The sequence below is a fragment of the Mustelus asterias genome, chromosome 1, assembly GCF_964213995.1.
Source record: "Mustelus asterias chromosome 1, sMusAst1.hap1.1, whole genome shotgun sequence".
Lineage (NCBI taxonomy): Eukaryota > Metazoa > Chordata > Chondrichthyes > Carcharhiniformes > Triakidae > Mustelus > Mustelus asterias.
Window position 1 is genome coordinate 60,296,127 of NC_135801.1, and position 26,828 is coordinate 60,322,954.

General features: G+C 41.6%; 1 protein-coding gene across 1 annotated transcript in view; it reads left to right on the top strand.

Moving 5' to 3' along the window:
* Positions 1-1,752: 1,752 nt before the first annotated feature.
* Positions 1,753-26,828, top strand: part of LOC144507181 (uncharacterized) — a 181,665-nt gene continuing 156,589 nt past the window's right edge. The window contains exons 1-5 of the mRNA XM_078234098.1: positions 1,753-2,574; positions 14,315-14,415; positions 15,633-15,702; positions 18,129-18,259; positions 23,550-23,638. Of these exons, the coding sequence (XP_078090224.1) occupies positions 1,887-2,574; positions 14,315-14,415; positions 15,633-15,702; positions 18,129-18,259; positions 23,550-23,638 (1,079 nt within the window). The 5' untranslated portion in view covers positions 1,753-1,886. The remainder of the gene's footprint in view (positions 2,575-14,314; positions 14,416-15,632; positions 15,703-18,128; positions 18,260-23,549; positions 23,639-26,828) is intronic.

A 26,828-nucleotide genomic window follows, 5' to 3' on the forward strand; every position in this document is an offset into this window, starting at 1 on the left:
GGCTGATAAGTGGCAAGTAACATTCATGCCACACAAATGCCAGGCAATGACCACCTCCAACAAGAGTGAATCCAATCAGCACCCCCGCCCCCCCCCCCCACTGAGATTCAATAGCATTACCATTGCTGAATCCCCCACAAACAATATACTGGGGGTGACCATTGACCAGAAACTGAACTGGACTAGCCATACAAATGTGGCGACAAGAGCAGGTCAGAGACTGGGAATCCTGCAGGCAGTAACTCACCTCCTGAGTCCCCAAATCATCTACAAGGCACAGATCAGGATTTTGATGGAATACTCTCCACTTGCCAGGGTGAGTGCAGCTCCAGCAATACTCAAGAAGATTGGACAAAGCCGCCCACTTGATTAGCATATTGTCATGGATTAAGGATTGGTTGACAGAGGAGTCGGGTAAATGGGGCATTTTCAAGTTTGCAGTTTGTAATTAGTGAAGTGCCTTGAGGATCGGCGCTGCAGTCTTAGCTATTTGAAATCTGTATTCATGACCTAGACAAAGCGACCAATGTATTCAATTTTGCGAACAATACGATGCTGGGTGGGAATGTAAGTTGTAAAGAGGCCATAAAGAGGGAGCAAAAAGATAGTGACACATTAAGTGAGCCGGCAATGTTGTGTATTTGGAGAATGACACTCAGAAACACTCAGTAAACAAATGTAACTTTATTGTGATATGATCTCTTTCATACCTACTACTTCTCTATTTCCTGGCTACATCACACTAAATCACTTCTTTACATGCATTACTACAGCAGGGCTCTATGGTGAATCAAAAGGGACACATATATAACAGGCAACAAGGTGGCAGAAGGAATATAATGAGGGAAAGGGTGAGATCATTCACTTTGTTAATAAGAATAGAAAAGCAGAATATTTTATAAAAGGTGTGAAATTTGTAAATGTTGATGTTCAGAGAGACTTGAATTTATTCCTACAAGGAACACAGGAAGTTGGCAGGCAAGTAGAACAAGCAATTAAGCAAATAGCATGTTTGCCATTATTGCAAGGGGATTGGAGTACATAAATAAAGAAGTCTTACTCCAATTTGTATATTTGAGACTATACCTGGAGTATTGCATGCAGTTTTGGTCTTATATATAAGGGACAATTTACTCGCATGAAGGCAGTTCAGTGGAAGTATCAGTAGATTGACTTTTGGGATGATAGGGCTGTCCCAGGATGGGAGTGAGTGAATTGGGCTGCTGCTCTCTGAAGTTTAGGTCACTGTGTGGAGTTTGCACATTCTCCCTGTGTCTGCGTGGGTTTCCTCTGGGTGCTCCAGTTTCCTCCCACACGCCAAAAATAGGCGGGTTAGGTAGATTGGCCATGATAAATTGCTCCTTAGTGTCAGGGGAACTAGCAGGGTAAATATGTGGGGTTATGGGGCTAGGGCCTAGATGGGATTGTTGTCAGTTCAGGCTCGATGGGCTGAATGGCCTCCTTCTACACTGTAGGGATTCTAATTCTAAGAATGAGAGGGGTTCTCATAGAAACAGACCAGATTCTGAAGGTGTTTGACAGAGGGGACACTGAGAGGGTGGTTCCTCTGGCTATGGACTGTACCATGGTGCCACTATCTCCATAACCAGGATATACCCAGGGTTGGGTAGATTTTAAATATCAGATTGTGAGTAATTAGACCAATTAAAGTTAAATCCTAGCTGGAAATGAGAGTGGAAAGAAGTATTTTGCTGCCATCTGCTGCTTGGGAATCCTCTGAGTGCGGAACCCGAAGGCGGGGTTTGCATTGCCGGGGAGCCGCACTCAGCTGATGCACTTCACGTCCTGAGCAGAAGTTCAGCGAAAAGAAACTGGGTGAAAGTTTACTGATTCTCCCTTTTAGTGATTTGACTGAAGGTCCGGGAATGCTGAGACATTGGAGAAGTTGTCATCGACTCAAACCCTTTCTGTGGCGGCCCCGGGCGCTGAGAGGCCTGAGCCGGATGATCATCGTCTCAGAGCCCGGGGAGCTGGGCCCAGCCCGCTGGAACCCCCACTGCAATCCAGCTGCTGATTCCCATCCAGAATCCCATTGCAATCCAGTTCACCATTCCCGGAATCCAGTTCCCCATTCCCGGAATCCAGTTCCCCATTCCCACTGCAATCCAGCTCCCTATTCCAAGTGGAATCCAGTTCCCCATTCCCACTGCAATCCAGCTGCTGATTCCCATCCAGCTCCCCATTCCCATTGGAATCCAGCTCCCCATTCGCACTGCAATCCAGCTGCTGATTCCCATCCAGTTCCCCATTCCCACTGCAATCCAGCTGCTGATTCCCATCCAGCTCCCCATTCCCATTGGAATCCAGCTCCCCATTCGCACTGCAATCCAGCTGCTGATTCCCATCCAGCTCCCCATTCCCACTGCAATCCAGTTCCCCATTCCCATCCAGTTCCCTATTCCCATCCAGCTCCTCATTCCCATCCAGCTTCCCATTCCCATTGGAATCCAGCTCCCCATTCCCACCGTCTGAACAGTCGGCCCCTGACAACAGAGTGCAGACCTGTGCGGATTGGCTGTGCGTCCGGCTTCTGGGGGGACACTGCAACCTCGGGTGAGGAGATGACACCAACGTTTTGTTATTATCACTCTGTACAATGTGCATTGTGGTGACCTTTTCACATGCAGTCAACCTAATTCTCTTCAAACCACACTGTTGTTGAACACTGTCCCTTCCTCCAAAAAACAGACCATAGGAATCACTTTGGAGTGCACCTCATCACAGGCAGAGAGCTGGGTTGAAGTTAATAACATGCTTTAAATGCTGGTTTGACTGTCATAAGGGATTGTTCTCCCTGGAAAGATGGAGGTTGAGGGGTGGCCTGATAGAAGTTTATAAAATTATGAGGGGCACAAAAATGCTGGTTTGACTGTCATAAGAAGTATAGACAATCTAGCATCTAAAGTCTGCTGCACCAATCAGTATCTTCATAACTGATCTTCTGCCCAACTCCACTTTCCTTCATACTTTCAATATTCATTGATCCTCTCCAAAACCCAAAAATCTGTCCATCCCAGCCTTAAATATGTTTAAACAATGGAGCATTTACAGTAATATGGGGCAGACAATTTAAGGGATTCACAACCCATTGAGTGGAGTAGTTTCTCATCATCTCATTCCAAATGATTGACCCCTTATTCTGAGACGGCCCCTGTGTTCTAGATTTCCCAGCCAGCGGAAACAATCCTGTCAGGCACATTCAGAATCCTGTATGTTTCAATGTGATCACCTCTCATTCTTCAAAATTCAAGAGCATCGGCCCAGTTTACTCAACCTCTCATCATGAGTACTTTGCATCGGTATTCACAAAGGAGAGGGGCCCGTTAATTGGGATATGTAAACCCTTTAGAATAAGTCATCATTACGAGGGAGGAAGTGTTAGGTGTATTAAAAAGCATTAAGGTAGACAAATCCCCAGGCCCAGATGGCATCTATCCCAGATTACTGAGGGAGACAAGAGATAAAGTTGCCGGGCCTCGAACAGAAATCTTTGTTTCCTCGTTGGTCACAGGTGAGGTCCCAGAGGATTGGAGGATAGCCAATGTTGTCCCATTATTTAAGAAGGGTAGCAAGGTAGCAGGTAATTACAGACCTGTGAGCTTGATGTCAGTGATAGTGAAATTGTTGGAGAAGATTCTTAGAGATAGGATCTATACACATTTGGAATGGAATAGTCTTGTTAGCGACAGACAGCATGGTTTTATATGAAGGAGGTCACTAATTTAATAGTTTTTAGAGGAGGTGACAAAAATGATTGACGAGGGAAGGGCTGTGGATGCTGTCTACATGGACTTTTGTAAAGTATTTGACAAGGTCCTTTATGGCAGGCTGGTGCAAAAGGTTAAATTCAAGGGATCAAGGCTGAACTAGCTAGATGGATTCAGAACTTGCTTGGCCATAGAAGACAGAGGGTAGCGGTGGAAGGGTGTTTTTCTGAATGGGGTCTGTAACTAGTGATGTTCCGCAGGGATTAGTGCTGGGGCCGCTGCTGTTTGTAATGTAAATGACTTGGAAGAAAACGTAGCTGGTCTGATTAGCAAGTTTGAGGATGATACTAAGATTGCTGGAGTTGCAGATAGTGATGAAGATTGTCAGAGAATACAGCAGGATATAGATATGCTGGAAAATTGGGCGGAGAAATGGTAGATGGAATTTAATCCGGACAAATGCGAGGTGATGCATTTTGGTAGGTCCGATTCAGTTGGGAGCCATAAAATAAATGGCGGAACCATCAGGAGCATAGGCACACAGAGAGATCTGAGAGTACAGGTCCACAGATCCTTAAAAGTGGAAAAGGTAGTGAAGAAAGCATATGGCATGCCTTCATCAGATGGGGCATCGAGTATAAAAGTTGGTAAATTACGTTACAGATATATAAAACGTTGGTTAGGCCACATTTGGAATATTGTGTCCAATTCTGATCACCACGCTATCAGAAAGATGTGAAGGCTTTGGAGAGAGTACAGAAAAGGTTCAGCCAGAATGTTGCCTGGTATGGAGGGTATTATCTACGAGAAGAGATTGAATAAACTGGGATTGTTCTCCCTGGAAAGACGGAGGTTGAGGGGTGGCCTGATAGAAGTTTATACAATTATGAGGGGCACAGATAAGGTGAACAGTTGGAAACTTTCCCCAGGGCAGAAATGACAATTACAAGGGGGCACAAGTTCAAGGTAAGGGGAGAAGGTGCAGTGGAAAGGTGTGGGGGAGGTTTTTTCACACAGGGGCCTGGAATGCACTGCCAAGTGAGATGGCTGAGGCAGACATGTTAGCGACATTTAAGACTTATCTGGATGGACACATGAACAATCGGGGAACAGGGAGATATAGGCGGTTGGTCTACGTAAGACAGTGTGATCGGCGCAGGCTTGGAGGGCCGAAGGACCTATTCCTGAGCTGTCCTGTTCTTTGTTCAAAATACACAAATGCATTTGTCAAACTTAATTTCCCTTTCAGAAACCTTGCTGACTTTGTCTGATCATATTATGATTTTCTAAGTGCATTGATAAGACTTCCATAATAAATGGTTGCAGCATTTTTCTGATGACTGAGGTCAGGCTAACTGGCCTGTAATTCCAAAAGAGAAAATGCTGGAAAATCTCAGCAGGTCATAGCTGACAAAGGTCATCAGCTCTTTTCTCTCCTTACAGATGCTGCCAGACCTGCTGAGATTTTCCAGCATTTTCTCTTTTGGTTTCAGATTCCAGCATCTGCAGTAATTTGCTTTTATCCAGCTTTTGGCCTGTAATTCCCTGTTTTCTCACTCCCTCCTTTCTTAAATAACGATGCTACATTTGCTAGCTTCCAAACTGCCGGGTCCGCTGTAGAATTTAGAGAATTTTAGAAAATCATAACCAATGCGTCCACTATCTCTGCAGCTATCTCTTTTGGAACCCTTGGATGCATCCGAGATTGTCGGCCCTCAAGTCCGAGGGATTTGTCAGCTTTAGTGCTTAAAGTTTCTGCTGATGTGAATTATCTTAAGTTTCCATTTTCATTGGCCCTTAGTTACCCCATTTTCTAGCATGTTTGTGTTTTCTACTATGAAGGTAGACATTAAATATTTGTTTAACTTCTCTGCCATTTACTTGATCTGCATGATCATTCCTGCCTCTAAGGGACCAAATTTTAGCTGTTCTTTTTATATAGCTTTAAAAGCTCTTCCAATCTGTTTTTGTATTCCTGACCAGTTTACTCTCCTTCTAATGTTTTCCTTTTTATCAATTCTTTGTTTGCCCTTTGCTGCTTTCTTGACCACTCCCAATTCGCAGTTATTCTTTGTAGCACTATATACAACTTCTCTTAATCAAATTTTTTTCATTCCTTCATAGAATATGAGCGTTGCTGGAACAGCAGCGTTTGATGCCCATCCCTAATTGCCCTTGAGAAGGTAGTGGTGAGCCACTGACTTGAGTCCAATTGGTATAGGTACATCAACAGTGCTGTTAGGATGGGAATCCTAGGGCACGATCTTACAGGCCGTTCACGCCATGTTCCTGCTGCAGCGAGATCGGAGAAATTGGCACTCAGCCAAATCTCCGTTCACTGTAGTGGGATGGGAAAATCCTGTCGGCGTGAATGGCCCTAGCTTTTTGCTCAGTAACAGTGAAGGAACAGTGATATAGTTCCAAGTCAGGATGGTGTGTGACTTGGGAGGGCACTTGCAGGTCGTGGTGTTCCCATGTGTCAACTACTCTTGTACTCTAGGTGGTAGAGAGTTCGGAAGGTGCTCACGAAGGAGTTGTGGCAAGTCATTGGAATACATCTTATAGATGATAAATAATACAGCCACTGTGCATCATTGGTGGAGAGAGGTGGTGGCTAGGATTTTTGACCAGGATTGTGTCAAGCTCTTGTATGTTGTTGGTGCTGCCCTCATCCAGGAAGTGGATAGTTCATCCCACGCCTAACTTGTGCCTTTGAGATGGTGAAGAGATTTTGGGGAAACAGGGAATAAGTTACTTGTCACAGAATTTTCAGCTCCTTGCCTGCTCTTGTAGCCACAATATATATATGGCTGGTCCAGTTAAATTTGTGGTCAATGGTAACCAGATATTGTTATGATCCCTGTCGAGACCGATAACTTTTAAAAAGATATTTGAAATCCCAGTGACTAAATTAAAGGAATCTCATGACAAGATTTCAAAATTTGAAGACTTTTATTGTAACAAACTAACTATAAGCAATATTGACTAAACATTACTCAGCAGACAACTAATACTCTAAACGACAGAAAAGCTAATCTTTATTAATGTTTTAACTTGACCGATAACAAATATATATATACATTTTGCCACATTCTCCACAGGATTACAACCTTTACAGGAAATAGTCCATAGTCATTCCCAACATCCAGTGAGTCAACATCTCCCTTTTTCGCTGAGCTGTACTGTCAAGTGAAAACTTCCCTTCGTTTTTCAAGTATTTCTAAACCAATTACCAGCAATAAGGCCCACTCCAGCTAATACATCTCTCCAGCTTCAGCAGGACAAATCTTGGAGTCTTTAGATTGCTGTGGGCTGTGTCTTTTTGACCAGAGATCATCTTCCCTCCTGTGTACTCCCTGGTACCTTGCTAAGGCCTTGCAGCATTCATTCTGCTGATCACACTACCAGCTGCCTTTTGTCTCTGAGCCCTCTGTCTCTCTCTGTCAAAGAAGAAAATGGAGACTGACATCTGTCCACAGTTAGCACAAGTGCTCTTGCCTTTGTTTTCTGGAATGAACATTGTGCATCTTGCTCTCAGCAAGTCTCAACCTGGGACCCTCATCCATACCCATGATAACGAAACTAGAATTTGAGGTAGATTACGTGACCCTCTCCGCTGTGAATTAAAGGGACAGTTGAAAACATAATCATCTCATAAAACCTTGTATTCTTTTATAAAATTCATTTTTGGGATGTGGCCGTCACTGGCTAGGCCAACACTTATTATCCATCCTTAATTACCCTTGAGAAGGTGGTGGTGAACTGCCTTCTTGAACTGCTGCAGTCATAACAATGTACATGATGGATCCAGTGATATGACAGGATTCAGTGACATTAATGCAATTGAATGTCAAGAGAAGATGATTAGACTCCCTGTTGTTACAGATTGTCCCAGTTGAGATGGGAAATAAATACATGATTGATATCAAACTACTCTGTAATAATGATCATTTTAAATTTTAAAAATAGACAATGTTTGCTCTGACTAGCCATGATTCATACCAGAGGAATTTCCAACCATAGACACATCATCAGAAACTTATTATCTCTTATAAAAGGCACTAATGCCCGTTCCTGGGACTGCACAAACTTCTGTACATTTATAAAGAAGAATTGTGGTCCAGAGATGTTGTGTCTCCATGAACAAAAGGGGTCCTGACTCCGATTAAACACCTCAATATTCCAGCCCTGGGAAGATAGATCCTTTGTCCAATATCCAGGAGAAGTGATAGGAGGTATGTCAATTGAGCTGCTAGAACTTATAATATTGCCCTGTGGACCTGAACTCAGGCAGTTTTCTGTTTGAAATCCAAAGAGAACAATAACTCTAAGCAAACAACCTGTTGCTGTCTACCACCCTATCATCGAACAAGTAGTGGCAGAAGGAGCTCTCTCCAGGTACAATTGCCTGGCCCTCATCTACCTTGCGAACTACTGGAACATTGGAATCGGTACCTTCAAGCCTAATTCAAATCTACGTGCCTTCTCCTCTTATGGAAGTCTCATTTCTGTAAAGATGGATGATCCTGTGACAGTCAACCCACCTACCTTGGAATAAACCTTCTGTGAGACTTTTGATTCTGGACTCTTGTCTCTCATAAAACCATAACTTGCATTTTTACTAAGGTCTGGTCCGGTTCCTCTTCCTTTCACTTTTCTCTCTTTTATTGTATGAGTGCAACAGAGGCAGATGTTGCAAAACCCCTTTCCTGCAGAGAGAGAGAGTGTGCATGTGCGTGTGCGTCCCAAAGAAAAACACCTTTCTGTGTACACACAGAGCAGAGGAGAAATTAGGGCTGTTGAAATTCATCTCCCTTCTGTGCATAACAAGATGTTAATTGCCTGCCATTTGCGGGATGTAAATGTTACTTGTCTCTTATCAGTGCAGCAGTGAATATTGTACTGGCCTTGTAACATCCCCAATTCTGAATTTACGATGGAGGGAAGATCACTAATGAAGCATAGTTGGGCGTAGGACACTATCCTGAGGATTTGCTGCAGCAATGCTGGGGCTGAGACAGCCATCTTTCTTTGCAATAGATGTGAGTTTAACCAATGGCTGCCTTGATTGACTCCAGTTTTGCTACATGGTGTGAGTGGCTGCCTTGATGCCAACGACAATCACTGTCCTCTCACCTGGAGTTTGGCTCTTTTGTCCTTGTTTGGGCTGGACCCAAACTGAGAACCCATCAGCAAGTTTTTGCTGTGTAGGCACTGTCAATGGCACCTTCCATTACTTTGCTGATGATTCAGCATGGACTGGCAGGGTAGTAATTGGCCATATGAGATTTGTCCTGATTTTTGCGTACAGGATGTACCTGGGCAATTTTCCACATTACTGGTAGATGCCAATGTTGCAGCTGTTCTGGTAGAACTTGGCTCGGGACACAGCTAATTCTGGAGCACAAAGTCTTCAGCTGGGATGCTGTCAGGGCCCGTAGATGTGTGGGTTAAGTTGATTGGCCATGGTAAATTGCCTCTTAGAGTCAGGGAGATTAGCAGGGTAAATATGTGGGTTGCAGGGATAGGGGCTGGATAGGATTATTGTCAGTGCGGGCTTGATGGGATGAATGGCCTCTCTCTGTACTGTAGGAATTCTGTGAATTTTTGCTGTATCCAGTACCTTCAGCTAAACTTCACGACATCACATGAAATGAATTGAATGGGTCGGAGACTGGTGTCTGTGATGCTGGGAAACTCAGGAGGAGGCCAAGATGGATCATCCACTCAACACTTCTGGCTGAAGATGGTTATGGATGCTTCAGTCTGATGTGCTGGGTTTCCCCATCGTTGAGAATGGGCATGTTTGTGAAGCCTCCTCTTCCAGGTAGTTGTTTAATTGCCCGCCACTCACAACGGGAAGTGAGAAGACTGTAGAGCTTTGATCCATTCCATTGATTGTGGGGTTATGTTGCTCTGCCTATCACATGCTGTGTCCACTGTTCAGCATCTATGTAGTTCTATGTTGTGGCTTCACCAGGTTGGTACCACTTCTGGTATCCTCTCCTGTACTCCTCATTGAACCCATACTCTCCTTAACTTGCCCTCTAAGCCACAGATGGATCTTTCGTGCTGAGTTTTTCTTTTTCTAAGGAATCTATTTTTGTTGAAGATTTTGAATTATTTCTTTAAATTTTTGTCACTATCTATTTACCCAACCCGAACCAGTTCTCCCCTCACCCCTATTTAACTGGCCATGGTTAGGTTCCTGACTCTTATTTAGACTGCAGTATGTTGCCTACAGTCTTGAATTCCATTTTATTATGATCACTCCTTCTCTCAGAATCTTTTATTATGAGATTACTAATTAAACCTGCCCCACTGCACAATAGCAGATATAAAATTGCATTATTCTAAAATAAAAGCAAAATACTGCGGATGCTGGAGATCTGAAATAAAAACAAAAACTGTTGGAAAAAGTTCAACAGGCCTAGCAGTGTCTGTGAAGAGAAAAACAGAGTTAATTACCAGAAATTTACCGTCCTGCCCGCCACGGGAATTGGAGCGGGTGAGGGACGGACCTTGGAAAGGTTCGTTGACCTCGGCTGGGATTTTCCGGTTTCGGGACAAGCGAAGCAGTAAAATCCCGCTCATTGATTCCTCTTTGGAACTCTGGAGCCCTAATTACAGCTCTAGCTATATGATTTTCCAGGATGCTGATCCCAGTCCAGTTTAAGTATAGTTCATACCAGCAGAACAGATCCCTCTTTCCTGAGTATTGATGCCAGTGTCCTATGAATGGAAACCCCTTCTTCCCACACCACTCTTTGGGCTACTGTTCTTCTTCAATTCCATCATCTTGTAGGATTATGTTAAACTGCATACACCAAGAACAAGTAACATTTATCAATGAGCTATTTAATTCAGCATGTGTATGTTCCACTATACATGTCTATCAATAAAACACTATTTAAAGACCGCTGTGTGTCACATCCTTCTTGGATCATTACTCTTACTTTCTGCATTGTCCTTTTGTCTATTTATCATGGAGACAACCATTTTCTGGCGTGTCTAGAATCTGGAAACAGTCCCAGCTTCATATCCACCTCCAACCCAGGCTCCCATCCCAAAGTGAGAATTTAGTCCCAGGGTCACCAGCATAAAAAGCATTTATTGCCTTATTTGTAACATTGTCTGCTTCTAGGCTACCTCAACCCACGTGTTTCTGTCACCTGTCTCTTGATAAGCCTTCCATCTCCCACCTTCCATCAATGTTAACTCATCCAAAACTTTGATACGCCTATTCTGCTCACATCAAATCTGGACCACCCAATGTCCCTGATCTTGCTGATCTTCCGAGGATCCCAGTCTCTCGACACCTTAAATTTTGAAATTCTCATTCTTATGTTTAAATGTCCTGCCCCTCTCTAATTCTGTGATTTCCTTCAGGCATGCAATCCTCTCTTCTCCCACACCATGATCTTCATTCTGCTCATAAAAACATAAATTGCCTACAGTGCAGAAAGAGCTCATTTGGACCATTGAGCCTGCACCAACAGCAATCCCATCCAGATCCTATCCCCATAACCCCATGTATTTACCCTGATGATCCCCCTGTCGCTAAGGGGCAATTTAGCATGGCCAATCAACCTAACCACATCTTTTAGACATGGGGAGGAAAATGGAGCAACCGGAGAAAACCCATGCAGACATGGGGAGAATGTGGTAACAGTTACTGGATTTTGTGTATAATTTTAAAAATCTTGTAAGGTGTTGTGGATGTTTGGGGAGAATTGGCTCCGAAGGTAGTGAAATAAAAATGTTTGGAACTAAGGAAAGTTAGTGATACTGTAGCCATTATTTTAGTTAAGTGTACTTCTGGTTGACTTTATTGTTGCCTATTTTATTGTTCAAAAAATGTTTATTTTATTTCAAAATTTCTGGAATACATTCTGTGGATTTCAAATCCTTCGTCACGTTATATCAAATTGCAAAATATGGTTGAGGGCAGTTATTTCAAGTTTCCCTTCTGGGATTTGGAATAACGCAGCGTTTCCCGTCAGCTGTGTTAAAACAATGTCTTGAGGTGCCCGGATCCCACTTTTTGGATTTGCTTCCCTAAACCCCTCAATCTTTCCCTCAGTTTTAGGTTCTTTCCTTAGAATCCACCTTGTTGACCAGATTTTGCTACTCGTACTAATCTTAAGTTTTGTTTTCATTTCTGATTTTGTCACATCTGTGAGGTATCTTGGGAGATTCTTTTTCTACATAAAAGGTTTTATATTATTCCATGGTTTGGTTGTCTCTATTTGTGGTTGAGTTCAACAGACTTTGTTATTTTATTAAGAACTTTTCGTGTGTTCAGTTTTTAAATTATACTTCTAATCGCCTCAAGGTGGCAGTGATAGACTAAAAACATGTTTTAAAAATGTCGGAGCAGAATGGGGAGTTTTAATAAGTTGTTTTAATGAATGTAATAGGTGAAATTTAGAAAGCTTCTAAACTGAAAGTTATAATTCTTTATTGCTGAGATTGTAGGTTTGTTGATAGGCACCCATTATTCTGTGCTTCTACATCTGGGAAAGCTAGTGCAGAAATTGTGACCCGAGGTGACTGAGATATTGAGATATTGCCAGACCCTGAGGGACAGATGCAGAGCAAACCTGAATTGGCCAGTACATTTTAGAAATATAGAAAAATAATGAAGAGGAATGAACCTTCAGAAGCGAGAGCTGTGATTTTTGTGTTCTGGGGTACTGCAGGCAGCAAGTTCCCAAGTTTTAAAGAGAAGTCCTCAATCTGTTTAGAAGATGAGTTCAAAAGCTTTGAAAACAGCCCCTTGGACCTCGAGCACTGGAAAAATATTGGCATGTCAAAGGAAGAGAAGAATGGATTCTCCAAATGGCGAGAGGGAAAAAAGCTGCAGCGATCACTGAGAGAGCTTTCTGTCAGTAAAAAGGTTCAAAGGACGTTCCGATAGATTCACACCAAAACTGCGGGAAAAGCACATAGAGAGAACCGGCAGCTGCTAACAATTTAAAGAAGTTAACATTCTTAAAGAGATAATGCATTTAAAGTGGTAATATTTAATGCAGCAACCACAAGAAGGAACAGAGGGCAACTCTCAAAAATAAAGGTTTATCGGTAACACAAGACCTCAGTGGAGACAATAAAACTTCAAGAAAGAGACAACGCCAGACCTCAGAGGAGGAAATTAAGATCTCAGGGAAGAGACAACGCAACATCCCAGAAGGGGGACACTGAAAGACCCCAAAATGAGGCAATGACGAAAGACCCCAGGAGGGGGGCAACATAAGCCAATAAATGAAATTTGTAGCATGCATCATTACAATTTCGTCTCTTAAGCCAATGAGACTTGAGAACTGAGAAAAAAGCAGAGGAATGACAGAGAAAGAGGGTGAATTAGAATCAAATCAGGTACAGATGAAAAACATAAGGGGAGGAAAAGATAGATCAGAGAAAAATCAGCTGAATGGAAATATAAAAAAATCAACACATTTAAAATTTTAAAAATTCCTAGCAACAATTTACTACTTTAGGAACGGTCTCCAGAGTTTAAATTGTTTCCTTTCTGCCCTGGAGAATTTGATTGCAACTACTAAAAAGGTACTTAGGCTATTAGGTAGCAGCCCTAACTTTCTGTGGTGAGTTTTATGGGCAATTAACATGGAAAGGCAGCAACTTCATGAAACTCATCGGAGGTTGAGGACAAACTGCATCTCGTGGGGTTAATGGTGGAGTGACACAAATCGTTTAGTAACCTGTGACAATTTGCAATTCATAGGATAGCTCTTCCTCGGTATATCTTGCTGGACAATTTATACAACTGAGCACCATTAAACTCATCATTATTTTGACAGCGAAAATCTGGCTCGGAGAGAGAGTAAGAGTTTTAACAACACCAGGTTTAAACCTGTTGGATTTTAACCTGGTGTTGTTAAAACTCTTACTGTGTTCACCCCAGTCCAACGCCGGCATCTCCACATCGGAGAGAGAGAGAAGCAGAGTTAATGGTGCTAATTTTTACAAGTTCTGAATGAAGTATCATCACTTTTGTGTCTTTTGAATTCAGCTTTTTGTATTAGTCATAAGTGGTATGGCCAAAGCCATATTTGATGTAATAATTGTAATGGCCCTGGGCTAAAATGCTATTTTATGTAAAATTGCTGGTAGTTTTCTGGATGGTCAAAACTCTTATGATAAACTTATCCACTAGATCTCACTATTCCATTAAATTCTCATTCAAGGAGTTTCACTTGAACTTTAGTGAAAGAATATGAGTCATAAAATTCAAAATTGTTGTAAATGCGACAGCCATCAGTGCAGAAGGGAGTAGTGACTCAACAGAAGATATTAGATATCGCATAAAAAGGGAGAATTGCAAATGCATCCAACTCTCATTAAAATGCACTCAGGTCTTCTTTTATAAGGAGGTACTGTATGTTCATATGTAGCATAATCTGAATTGCATTGTGAAAATGTTAGAACGGAAGCTCCAATTGCGTAGTGAAAGCATCATAACATGAATATCCTGAGGGTAGGTGCAAAATCAGTGCTGTAACTTGAAATATTTCTGTACATTTGTAAATCTGTATGCAAAAGGAATTTTCACCTGTCTTTTTTAGTTCCACAGCTGGTGTTTGGTGGAAACCTGGATTTTCTGGTGTTTGACTACCTGTCTGAAATCACCATGTCACTGCTTGCAGCTGCTAAGGCCAAATCTTCTGTGAGAATATGTTTTTATTATTCAACATAGGGACATAGCCAGGTCAGGGTACGCAGTGTATCCAGTGGTTCTTTTTCAGGGGATTGAGGAGCGAGTGGGGACATTAGTACACCATCCCTAACTGTGCTCCATGAGGGATTAGGTTCATTAATTCTAGGACAATCTTCTTAGGTGGTGCCAAAGAAGTTTGTTTTTCAGAAGGGTTGCTGCTTTAGGTGGGGTGATAGGAAAATTTTATGTTTTTTTTACCCCTTGCAGAGATGTTCCCAGCTGCGAGTAGTGATAAATCCCTTCTAGCCTATTGGTGTAGGGCAGATGTTCTGAGGTGTTACTGGCCAGTAAAACTAGACGGTCTCAAAAGTTCTGTGGAAGCGTCCTATACAAAGCCTCTAGTGAAACAGCAATACTGACCACTCTAAAAACCATCACTATCCCTGGGTACTTGCACCTGGAGCCTTGCTGCTGTGTGAATCTTCAGGAACAGTCGCTGTCTCCAGCTTGTTCTGCAGGTTCGGGGAAGCTTTCTGAAATGTGATGCTGGTGCAGACAGTACACTTGCCCATTTCCCTTATCATTTTAACTGGATGCACTGTAACTCTCCATATGAGATTGATACTCTCTGATGACTGGGCCCATAAAATCTGAGCCTTTGGGCTCCTCAGCCTCAGGTCCCCATCTCTTCATCTTCTGAAGATCAAATTGACGAACTGAGGCTTTTCCAGATATTTCATTCAAGACCCAAGCTATGTACTGGTTTTACATGATCATACCCTTGGTCAGTGGGTTGGTGGGTGCCTGTTTACTGATATTTTTTCCAGCAGTGCACCTCAATATCCATTGTCCTCTCATCTCATTCTTCCATAGTGGGGGTGGGGTGGACAACTAATCTTCGCTGGCTAACTCTCTGCAGTGAAATAGCTAAAATTGAAATTGTCTGCAGATGAGAAACTGAACCTGCATTTCTCCAGTAAAAACAGAAAATGCTGAAAATACTCCATGGAACAAGAAAGAGGGTTAGCATTCTGGACTGGTGACCTTGATCAGAACATTTCTCCACTCTATTTTAGTGTATTTATACCCAAGTGTATTGGGTCAGCTCCTGTGCTTAATATTCATTTTAATATGCCTTTTCATTGTGATTATTAAGCAAAGTTTCCTCATTATGGTTTTTTTCCCCATGTGTACAGAAATAGTAAAAGCTATCTCTTTTTTGCCAGAATCACGGATATGTGCCTGATTTTGTGGAGGTTGCAATGGCCCCATTTATTAAGGATATTCATAAAAGAGGTAATTAAGTTATAGTCATGGTTTGTTTACTTGGTGCTTTCATCAAACTGCAGTTGATGTTATTTAAACTCATTACAGAAGCAGACTAACTAAAAGAAAAGTACAAAATTAAATATATCCCCTGTATTCTACCAGCAGTCTTCTGTGTTATTTTGTTCAGAGAATTGCAAAATATACAGATTTGCTCCCTTTCAATTCTCACTTACACCAGCCAAACTTTAGAGCAAATTTGCATTAAATGGACACTGTTCTTCAGAAAGGCCATTATGATGACTTGTATAAGAGAAGAACAAAGTTCAGACTGGAGCATTATGGTGTGCTCCTCTGAGGATTAAGCAAAGACACAGTTGTGGGACAGTAGGGAGCTTGCTCTCTATATCAGAACCATACTAGGCATGAATCTGGACTCTTAGATTGTTATCTAAAGTGTGAAGTGTTCTACGCTGTAGACTTGGTATTCCTTATTTAAAATCTTTAACAACACTTAATTAAAAATATTTATTGACTGTCCTAATCCATTCAAAAAAGATCCACGGACTACAGACACATTTTCAACCAATCTTTTATTGTGGGACATTTAAAATCATTGTCCTTTTTCTTTTCATGGAGCTCCTTGAGAAATTAATGAAGACTGTTATGCGTTCCATCTCCTAACGTTTTCACTTCACAGTGGTGTCTTGGGTCCTCTTACACTTTAATGAACATTATTATGTTCACCCATTAACAAAGTTAAACAAATAAAATGAAACACAGCGCAAGCCTCTTATATTAATAAATAATATTACCTCCACTATACACCAAATACTGGCTGATTTCAAACCACTCTACAGACTTCCAGAATCCACAATCTCAGCTGCACTGCTATGATGGCTGCATGAACATGCTGCCTGCTGAAGTGACTAAAATATCCCATGGCGCTATTCAAAGAAATGCAGGAAGTTCTCCTACTGTTCTGAATTGTATTCTTCCTTCATGCAACACCAGCAAAAACAGATTAATTAGCCTTTGATTGATTTGCTGTTTGTGAAACTTTGCAGAGGACAGATTGACAGCTGCATTTGCCCACACAGTAGTAGTAACTACACTTAAAACAATTTTCTGTCTGCCACTTTGTGGTGTCCTGAGTAAATGTTAAGGCAAGTTTGTTTCACTTTTTATCATCATTCTCTGACTGTTGCTTGGAAGTGCATCCACATGGATATCGGGTAAGGGTCTGTTCCTATGCTGTAATTTTCTTTGTAAGGACCAAATTGAGGTCAACCATGATGTCTGCACAGTAAGATACTTGACTGACTCCTACCATCTAGTGTCTCAATGAAGTAATCCCACAAAGACAAAGAATCAAAGGGTAGCAGGCAGCCCTGAAACAAAACAACCCACACATTTTAGAAAAGGAGAGGGGGGGAAAATAAAATGACAATTGATAAAAACTTTATTTTGTTTTTGAACACTTGAAATTCAAATTTTTGAACACGATGCAAAAACAAATCCCTGGGCCGGGAGACATAAGCGGAGGCCGTGCAGCGGGCTGCCCACTGGGTGCCACGGCCTCTGCATTCTCCGGCCACTGGATTTCCACAAATCGGCGCGGAGCTGCTTTAAATATTAAAATTCTAATTTCAATGTGATTAGCAACTGAAGTCTCTGGGCCTGCTACCCCTCTCCCCCACACCCTCGCCAAGAGTATTTCACTGCAGTGGGGTTTACAACAGCTCTCCACTAACGGGCAGCTGGCAGCCCCATCCCACTAGTGAGGCCCCCCCAGAGGTTGGGGGTAAGGGGGCTGCTGCCCCCTGGGCATTACCAGCCTGGCAGTGCAAGCCTGATCCCTTGGCATTGCCCAAGGGGCAAAGTGGCACTGCCCACCAGGCATTGAGCCTAATGGGGGCAGGGCCTGTGGGGACGATCGGTGGAGTTGGCTACACTCTGCACTTTGGATCAGTGACAGAGGGAGGGAAGGGCTGATTGGGGCTAGCCATCAGTGGAGGGGAGGGGGGGGGGGGAGTTGGGGAGATCGGGAATGCAGGGGTGGGGCGCAGAGATCGAGGCAGGCTGGGGGGCGTGAGGGTCGGCGCTGGCCTGGACACATCCAGAAGATCAGCGATTGGGGGTTGGAGGGGCATCGATGCGGGGTTATGGTGTTTGCCAGCGATCGGGGGGTGGGCAGTGCGGGCTACTGCACATGCACAGATCAATGCATGTGCAATGGCCCACTCAGCACTATGTTGCAGCTCCTCCAATGGGAATAGGCTCCGCCCACTGATTTTAAATGAGATTCACACTAGGGCACTCTGCGATGCACAGAGTGTGGGAGATTCTTTTACAAAATGCTGGACAAAGCAGCAGGATTTACTCCAGTTTTTACATGAATTCGGCACTTGGAATTTTTTTGGGAGAATTCCACCCTTAATTTTTATTTACTTCAGGTATCCGTGTAGTCTGCAATGCCGGAGGTGTAAACCCTCATGCCTGCGCTGCGGCTCTACAGAGCGTAGTTAAGAAAGCAGATCTGGACTTGAAGATTGGAGTTGTGACAGGAGATGATCTCATGTTGATGGTAAGTAGAAAGTATATTTTCTTTAACAGGACACTAACAAGAAAGAAAAATATCAAATGATTTCTCCTGTACAATAAACTCCAGTGTTCACAATTTTAAATTTTTATCTCACCAGAAACTGATGATGCACCATGACACTAATTATTCAATAACCAGCTTTATTATTATCAATATTTGGCTTGCTCATGTGTAAACGTTTGTATGTCCAAATTTTATAATAGATTCTAGCACTGATGTAAGGCTAACCGTTCCCTGTTTTCGCTCTCCCTACCTTCTTAAATCGTGGAGTGATATTTGCCACCTTCCACTCTGCTGAAGCCATTAGAGAATCTGTAGAATTTTGGAAGATGATCACCAATGCATTCACTATCTCCATACCTACCTCTTTCAAAACTCTGGGATGTAGGTCATCGGGTCCAGGAGACTTATCAACCTTCAATCCCACTCATTTCTCCAATGCAACCTTCTTACTAATACAAATTCCCTTCAATCCCTCATTCTCCAAAGTCTCTTTGATCTCTAATTCTGGGAGATTTCTTGTATCTTCCTCAGTGAAGGCAGAAACAAAGTAATCATTTAGTGTCTCTGCCATTTCTCTATTCCCCATTATACATTATCCTGGCTCTGCCTGTAATGGACCACATTTGTCTTAACCAAACGTTTCCTTTTTACGTACCTAAGAAACTTTTGTAGTCAGTTTTTATGCTTTTTTGCTCATTTACATTCATATTCTATTCTCCCTTTATCAGTTTCTTGGTCCTCTTTTGCCATTTTCTAAAATCTTCAGGTTTACTACTATTTCTGTCAACTCTATAGGCCTTTAAAAAAAATCTAATACAGTCCTTTGTTAGTCAATATTGCCCAACTTCTTTTTGTATCTTTATGCCTTAAAGGATTGTATAATTGCTGTCACCTATATAATAATTCTTTAAAGACTGTTCCTTGCATATGTACAGTCATTTCTTTTCTGTATTTTCCCAATCCACCTTAGCCAATTTGCCCCTTGGACCTTCATAATTTCATTTGTTCAAATTTAATACCCTGGCTTCAGATTGAATTACCACGCACTCAAACATAATGTAAAATCACTCCTCCCGAAAACAAGTGAAAAACAAAACTGAGACAGGAAGCTGCAAAGAGAAAGGAGACAAAATGAGGGCCAAAATTACAGTCTAAAATTGTGGAACTCAGTGTTAAATCCAGAAGGCTGTTGCATACCAAATAGAAAGATGAGTTGCTGTTCCTCAAGTTTACATTGAATTTTATTGTCCTTGGCCTCCTGCAATGCTTCAGAGAGATGAACACAAGAGCAAGGATTTAAAAAAAGGCGATCAGAAGCTCAAATGCTGGAATCTATCATTAAAGAAGGCTCAACAATCTGCTTAGACTATCATAGTACTATCAGATCAGAGTCAAAAGCTTTCATGAAAGGGCGATAGTGTGTGAAAAGTTTATGAGAGTTTTTTTGAGAATGTAACTCAGAGGGTAGATAAAGGGGAACCACTAATGCTAGTCACCTCGCTAAAGCAGCAATGGATGCTGAACTGGGAGATGTCAGAGATATCTTCAGCTCTAGCATAGAATGACTCAAAGTGAAGAAATTCATGGCCATGGTCACCTTCACAGTGATGATCAGCACAGCCCTTGACTGTTATGAAGCTGCAGAACAGCCTGCAAGAGGTGGCAGCTGTCCATGAGCACTTCCTTCATAAAATGAAGACGACAAACATTCTGGATGGCGTTTTCTGGCTATACCTGCGGCCAAGATCGTCTGGTCCTGACAAAAGTCAGTCATCCTTTTTGCCATAGCAGAACTGGAAAATCCCAGCCATTGTTCCTGGCTTGGACTGAGATAAGAGAAATGCTCTCTGAACATTCTGAGTGGATAAAGGGATAAGATCTCTTATTGAGAGTTCTCCCCCCTCCCACCCCAACCCACCACATACCCCACCTCCTTCTTCCTCCTCCTCCCTCTGCAAATAGCTTGTCTTCTCCTGTGCTTCCTCTGCTCAATCTCACTTTCATGCTGCAAGCCAAGGAGGATGGCAACTATAACAACATGACCAAGTGGTCTGACCGGAACCCATCAAATCAAAACCAATTCCTTTGCCATGTGCAGCACTACTCCTTGTTGCCTTCACTAACATTAAATCACAGCATATCTACAAACTCAGAGCCAACTAATCTGAAATTAGTTGATGTTCCTTTAAATAGTGCTAGTAGAGAGTCCTTCAGTCCTGCTGCTGAATACAAGTTGAGCTGTTTGTGTTTAAAAGGAGGTGTTTGCTGGAGTGGTGAGATCAGAAATGGCAGTGCCTGCTTCAAATCTGTCCATTGTTGGACATCAGAGCTACTTACTCTGCATACTTAGAGCGCATGCTCCCACCGCCCATGTTAACAGCAGCACCAAAATGGCATCCTGGGTGTGTACTGTTCGTAACATGCAACCATGGCACCAAAACTACAGACACAATGGACCTGAATTTGGCAGCTAGACACTTTAATGGCCATTATTACTATATTTGTAATATTTAACTAAATGTAATTATTCAAGCTTTACTTTTTCCTAAATTTGCTTTATAATTGTCACATGTATTGGGATACAGCAAAAAGTATTGCTACTTGCACGTTATATAAACAAAAACAGACTGTTCATAGAGTACCTAGGGGAGAAGGAAAGGAGAGGGTGCCAAATATGGTGTTACAGTTACAGATAGGGTGAAAAGGAAAATCAGCTTAATATATGATAGGTCCATTCAAAAGTCTGATGGCAGCAGGGAGGAAGCTTTTCTTGAGTTGGTTGGTACGTGTTCTCAGACTTTTGTATCTTCTCGCTGATGGAAGAAGGTGAAAGAGAGTATGTGTGGGGTGCATGGGGTTCTTGATTATGCTTTTCCGAGGAAGTGGGAAGTGTAGATGGAGTCAATGGATGGAGGCTGGTTTGCATGATGGACTGGGTTACGTTTACAACCCTTTGTAGTTCCTTGTAGTCTTGGTCAGAGCAGGAGCCATACCAAGCTGTGATACAACCAGAAAGAATGCTTTCTGTGCTGCATCTGTAACAACCAAATAAAAATAGAATTGGCTTACTTATCTCACCTTGTTTGAAGGAAACATTTTTTCATATCTGCACCATTATGAACTTTGTTTGATTACTTTGCAATATTTAGCTCACGGGATAAATATTTCACCATCACAAACATTTCCAGCATTTGCAGCTTTTCTTTTTTAAATACCAATCAATTATTGTGCGTAGACAAGAAACTTTACAACATAAATGTTCTGCTTCCAGCAACACAGGAAATTGTTGTCATTTTCTGTGTTGTTCTTCCTCTTTTTAGCCAAAATTGGATCTACCATTTTCACCTTACTTTCAGGGTTTAAAGCATAATAAAGTGGCCTGCTTCACACATCACTAATCTGAAGAAATGTGAGTTTAGTCACTCTTAACAAACAGCATTCCATTAACTGAGCACTCAGTGCTTCCATCCCAGGAGCAATGTCTTTCAGTGCTACTTTTCGACAGCATTATTAGCTGCATCATTAAATGAGGTATGTGCCGATGGCTAAGAAAGAAACACATAACAGCAACAACTTCACAGGCTTACTTCCAGCAGATCAAAATGTCTAGTGTGTTTCATTTGATAGGTTGACAGCCCATCACTGTAAATGTAACATATCCAGAGTTGATCAGGTACTTTTCCAACCCTTTTGAAGTTTATTTTTGCAAGGGTTACTTGAGCCTATTGTTCCTGTCAATTCATTCGGATCAGAGATGATAGTTGTGCAGTATCAAGTGACAGTAAAGTCTTTAGTAGTGCAGATGAGCAAACTGATCTTAGTCAAAATGTTCGGCTGGATACTTGCTGACCACAATCCATTAAATTCTGACAATGAACCAAACAATTAAGTTTACCCTTTATAGAGAGCAAATAGAGAACAAGATTGGCCCTATCCTGTGCTCTGTCTGTGTAAGATCTCTCAAGGCCCTTCCAAATTGTTTCCAGAGTATTGAAGAGTCAGTTGTCTCTGTTTTTTCCTGATGAGATTGTTACTTGTTCTCCATTTCTAATTAATTTCTCAATTATAATTTGAGACTAGTTATAGTCTATCACAGGTTAATAGTTTTTGTAATTTAATGTTTAAACTTAATTTAGATGGATGGGTTATTAACCTTTTTGGGTACTGTTGCACATTTTTACAGAAGTTATAAAATTTCCATTGCTTGTGAGGCTGTTGTAAAATCCGTTTGTTCATCTAACCCCCTCGCTGTACTTTTTTTGTTTAGTTTGCACTCTAAACTGTTGCTGTTATTTTCAGTGTACTATTTACAGTTGCATTCAATTTCTTGCCATTTTCACTTCCTAGTTTAGTTTGATCTGTAAACTTGGAGAGAATTCCTTCCATTCTCAAATACTGGTTATACTGTGAAGCTTGCACTCTCATTTTGTTTAGGAAACAACTCGCTGGTTATTTAGACTGAATTGTAAAACACAGTAACCTAGCAAGGGAACAGTGCAATGGGGGAAATCAGCTCCTCTTTCCTGAAAACATAAACTCTGTAGTATTGAAGGAGCAATTCCAAGTGAATTTCTCCTTAAATGCCACAGGATACGTCTCTTTAAAAGTCAAGAGCCGGTAAATTTATGTAAACTGACAAAGAGCTACACGTTTATGTTATGACTCGAAAACCACAGGAGTAATTTACACAGATTAAAAACTATGTGAGCTGGGAGTCCAGAGTTCCACAAACTGAATCGAGACTTGAAATAATGGTCCTCCATGAGAATGGCAAATCACGTGAGATTTTAAATATCTCCTATAAATCTTTCTTATTATATATTTTAGATGTGATTTTTATATTGAAATTGTTTGCATTATAATTAAGCAAGAAACTATGTTTATGTAATGCTTTTCTCAACCTTGGGATGTCCGAAAGTACTTTATAGTCAATTAAGTACTTTTAAGTTATAACACGGTTACTTTCTCTCCTCAGGCTTTATTTGTTAGAGTTAAGTTGATCAGAATCAATTAAAAATTGCAGAGTTAACTGTCATATGTTGCAGCAGTGTGCATGAGTGTAGAGAAATCTGCTGCCTCCTAATACTGCAGCTGGAAAATCTTGGCATTTTTCTCCACTACTAAGACCAAGTGCCGCCTTTAAGTGAAATGGGGATAGAGGCTGGAGGATAATTGAATCAAATGAATTCAGCCTCTAATTGGGGCAAAAGAGAACTCTTTTTGCAGCTAGCAGTGATGGATTGTATACACCTTTTTATCTTTTCTCTAGAAAGACTCGCTGAAAGAAGCGGGCATCACGGACATGGAGAGCGGAAATCCTTTCCCTGCAAGTGTTCAAAGTATGAATGCATATTTAGGGTATGTATTTATTGTTGATATGAAACCCAATATTAAATTATGTACTTTTCCCCTCTTTTTCACAAACAACTGCGTAAGTTAAAAGTTTACACTTGCAGTTCAGCATGAGCTAACACAATAGCAGTGCAAGTTGAAGCTGTTCATGTGAATTCTAACAAGTTTTTGTATCAATATTTTCAAAATATATCTCATTGATTGACAGTATATTGACTGAATTGATGTAGCACTAGAGGGAGAGATGTGGGCAGATGCGAATGATATTATTAAAGTCAAAAAGGCAGACAGAATTTAAACTGTATGGATTGATGGGCTGTGTATAGTAGCAAGTCCTGGTGGCTGTGTTGGAACTTGTAACTGATTTAGAGACAGATACCAGTAGAATGACACTGATCTTTGCCAACTTTACCAGTTTTTGGTATATGCTAAGCTGAGCAAGAACGCAAAACATTGCAGTAGGACATCAAACCTTGGAGTGAGCAGAGAAGCGGCAAATGTGGTTTAATTCAAAGAAATGAAAGTGGGAATTCATTTCTTTGGGAAATAGGAACAGTGAAAGCAAGTACATTCAAAATGCTAAGATCAGAAATCTAGGTCTTAGAAAATGTGAGTTCATGGCAAGTGTAATTTCAGGTTGTATGTATAGTAGTGTTGGGAATAATATTGAATTTACAAACAAAAGAAAAACTTGCACGATACAGTGGCATTCATATCTTCACAATGTTTCATAGTGTTTCACTGCCATTGAACATGTGCAGTCACTAATGTTATGTCGTCAGACACGGTATCCTGTTCACATACAGCGAGCACCACAAACAGAAAATGAGATGATTGACCCATTAATATATTTTTTGGTAATGTTGGTTGAGTAACATATATTGCCACAGGACACAGAAAATTTCCTTCATTTTCTTTGAATAAGTTCAATTGGATTTTTTTTACATACTCTTGAACCCTTGGATTAACATCTCACATGAAGGATGGCACCTCTGACAGTGCTACGCTCCCTCAAGTGCTACACTGAAGTATCAGCCTAGATTATATATTCAAGTCCGGATGTAGACTTGAACCCACAGCTTTTTGATTCTTGTCAGAAATGCTACTGCTGATACTTGCTTGGAGTATTATATGCAATCCTGGTACCCTATTGTCGTAAAGGTAATAGGACCACATAAAAGATGCTGTGAAAAATTGTTTAAATGATATTGGGAATCAGATATTAAACCTATGAGGAAAGGCTTGAAACCAAATGGAGTTTTTTCATAGCAGCTGAGAAGATTGAGGGGGTCAAATGGATAGCTCCTGAAACCCTTGCTATCCCTGTAAAATCCTCCAGCTCATACAACCCATTCTATTGCTGTAAAATCCACCAGCCCCTATAACCCGACCTATCTTAGAAACCTTTACCTACATCCCCTACTCTCTGTCCAGTGCTCTAGCCCTCTTCAGTCTCTAAAAGCCCTCAATATCGCTATAACATTCACCCCTTAGTACAAATCCTGTCTTTGTACCCTTCTGTAGCCCTACAGCTTATCCTCTATTTCAGTAACCTTCTCAAGCCCTTACAACCCTGCCTATCTCTCTAAACTCCTCTGTTTCCACTTCAAGCCTCCCTATCTCTGTTACCACCTCTAGCAAATAGAAACCTCCCTAAGTCTGTATCGTACTCCAGCCTCTGAAACATTCTCTATTCTGTAGCATCCTCCACTCTCTTTAACACTCCCTATATCTCTGTAACATCCCCCATACCAACATCCCTCCCTGTTTCCTGTCAACCCCTACAATATTCCCTCTATCTGTACCCACTTCTAGTCCTTACAACACTCCCCATCTCCGTAACCTCCTCTGCTGCTCCTAACTCTGTAACATCCTTCAGCTCCTGTAAGGCTCCCTATCTCTGTAACCTATGCTATGCCTCCTGCTCTTTACTGTCCTTTGCTGTAGTCACTCTAAACTCAGTATCCTTAGATATATCTTAGCCAGTCTTGGTAATTTATCAACTTTTAAGTAGAGACAGCCTGTCTAACACTATATCAATATTTAATCTATCCAGTATCTCAACTACCTCCTCTATCACTATGACTTGGGTACCAACTTCTTCTATGCCAAGGACAGGTGCCTAGTACTCATCCAGTTTCTCAGCCATTCTACTCACCTTCATGTGTAAATCCCTTTACAGGTCCATATTCAATCAGGCCCACTCCTCCGAGTTTTCTTTTTGCTTTTATCTGTTTTTTCCCATCCCCTCTGAACCTCCTGGATTCTGCTTAGTTCTAATTGTGTTTTCCACCTGACATCTGTCATAGACATCCTTTTTTTACTCTCCCTTAATCGCTATCTCTTTCAAGAGCCAGAGACCTCTGGATTTGTTTGCTCCAGCTTTACTCCACATGGAAGTGTACCTCGACTGTACTGAATTATCTCCTTTTTAAAAGTAGCCGTTCTGTTGAAGTTTTGCCTGCCAATTTTTCATCCTAGTTTATTTGAGCCGTGTCCATTCTCACCCAATTGAATAGGGCCCTCTCTCAGCCATTGAATTATTTCAAATCTGGATTGCTCCGTGACCTTTTTCAAAAGAAGGTGTAAATTTAATGATGCAAATAAAAGCAAATTATTGCGGATGCTGGAATCTGAAACCAAAAGGGAAAATGCTGGCAAATCTCAGCAGGTCTGGCAGCATCTGTAAGGAGAGAAAAGAGCTGACGTTTCGAGTCCAGATGACTCTTTGCTAAAGCTAAAAGACATATAAATAGGGAGATAGTTATACGTACAGTGAATTCCATTCTTCCAGTGAAGCTCAACGCAAACTGGAGGAACAGCATCTCATCTTCTGGCTAGGCACATTACAACCTTCCGGTCTCAACATCGAATTCAACAACTGCAGGTGATTAGCTATACCCCACCTCGACCCCTTTGTTTTCATTTCATTTCATTTTTAACTGTTCTCTACCTTTTATTTCTTTATTGTCTTTCTCTATTTTTCTTCCCCCCCCACTCTTTCCCCTATTTTATCCCCCCCTTTTCCTTACCTTTTCTCCCCCTTTGCTTCCCCTTTTTCTCAATTTTAACTCTCTCCCACCCATCCCTCAACCCACCCCCACCCCCTTCCCACATCTTCATCTGTCACAGCTTACCTTCTCATTTCAGCTTCTTTGCCGTTTGGCCATTCACACCTCTTATGCTCTCTATGGAC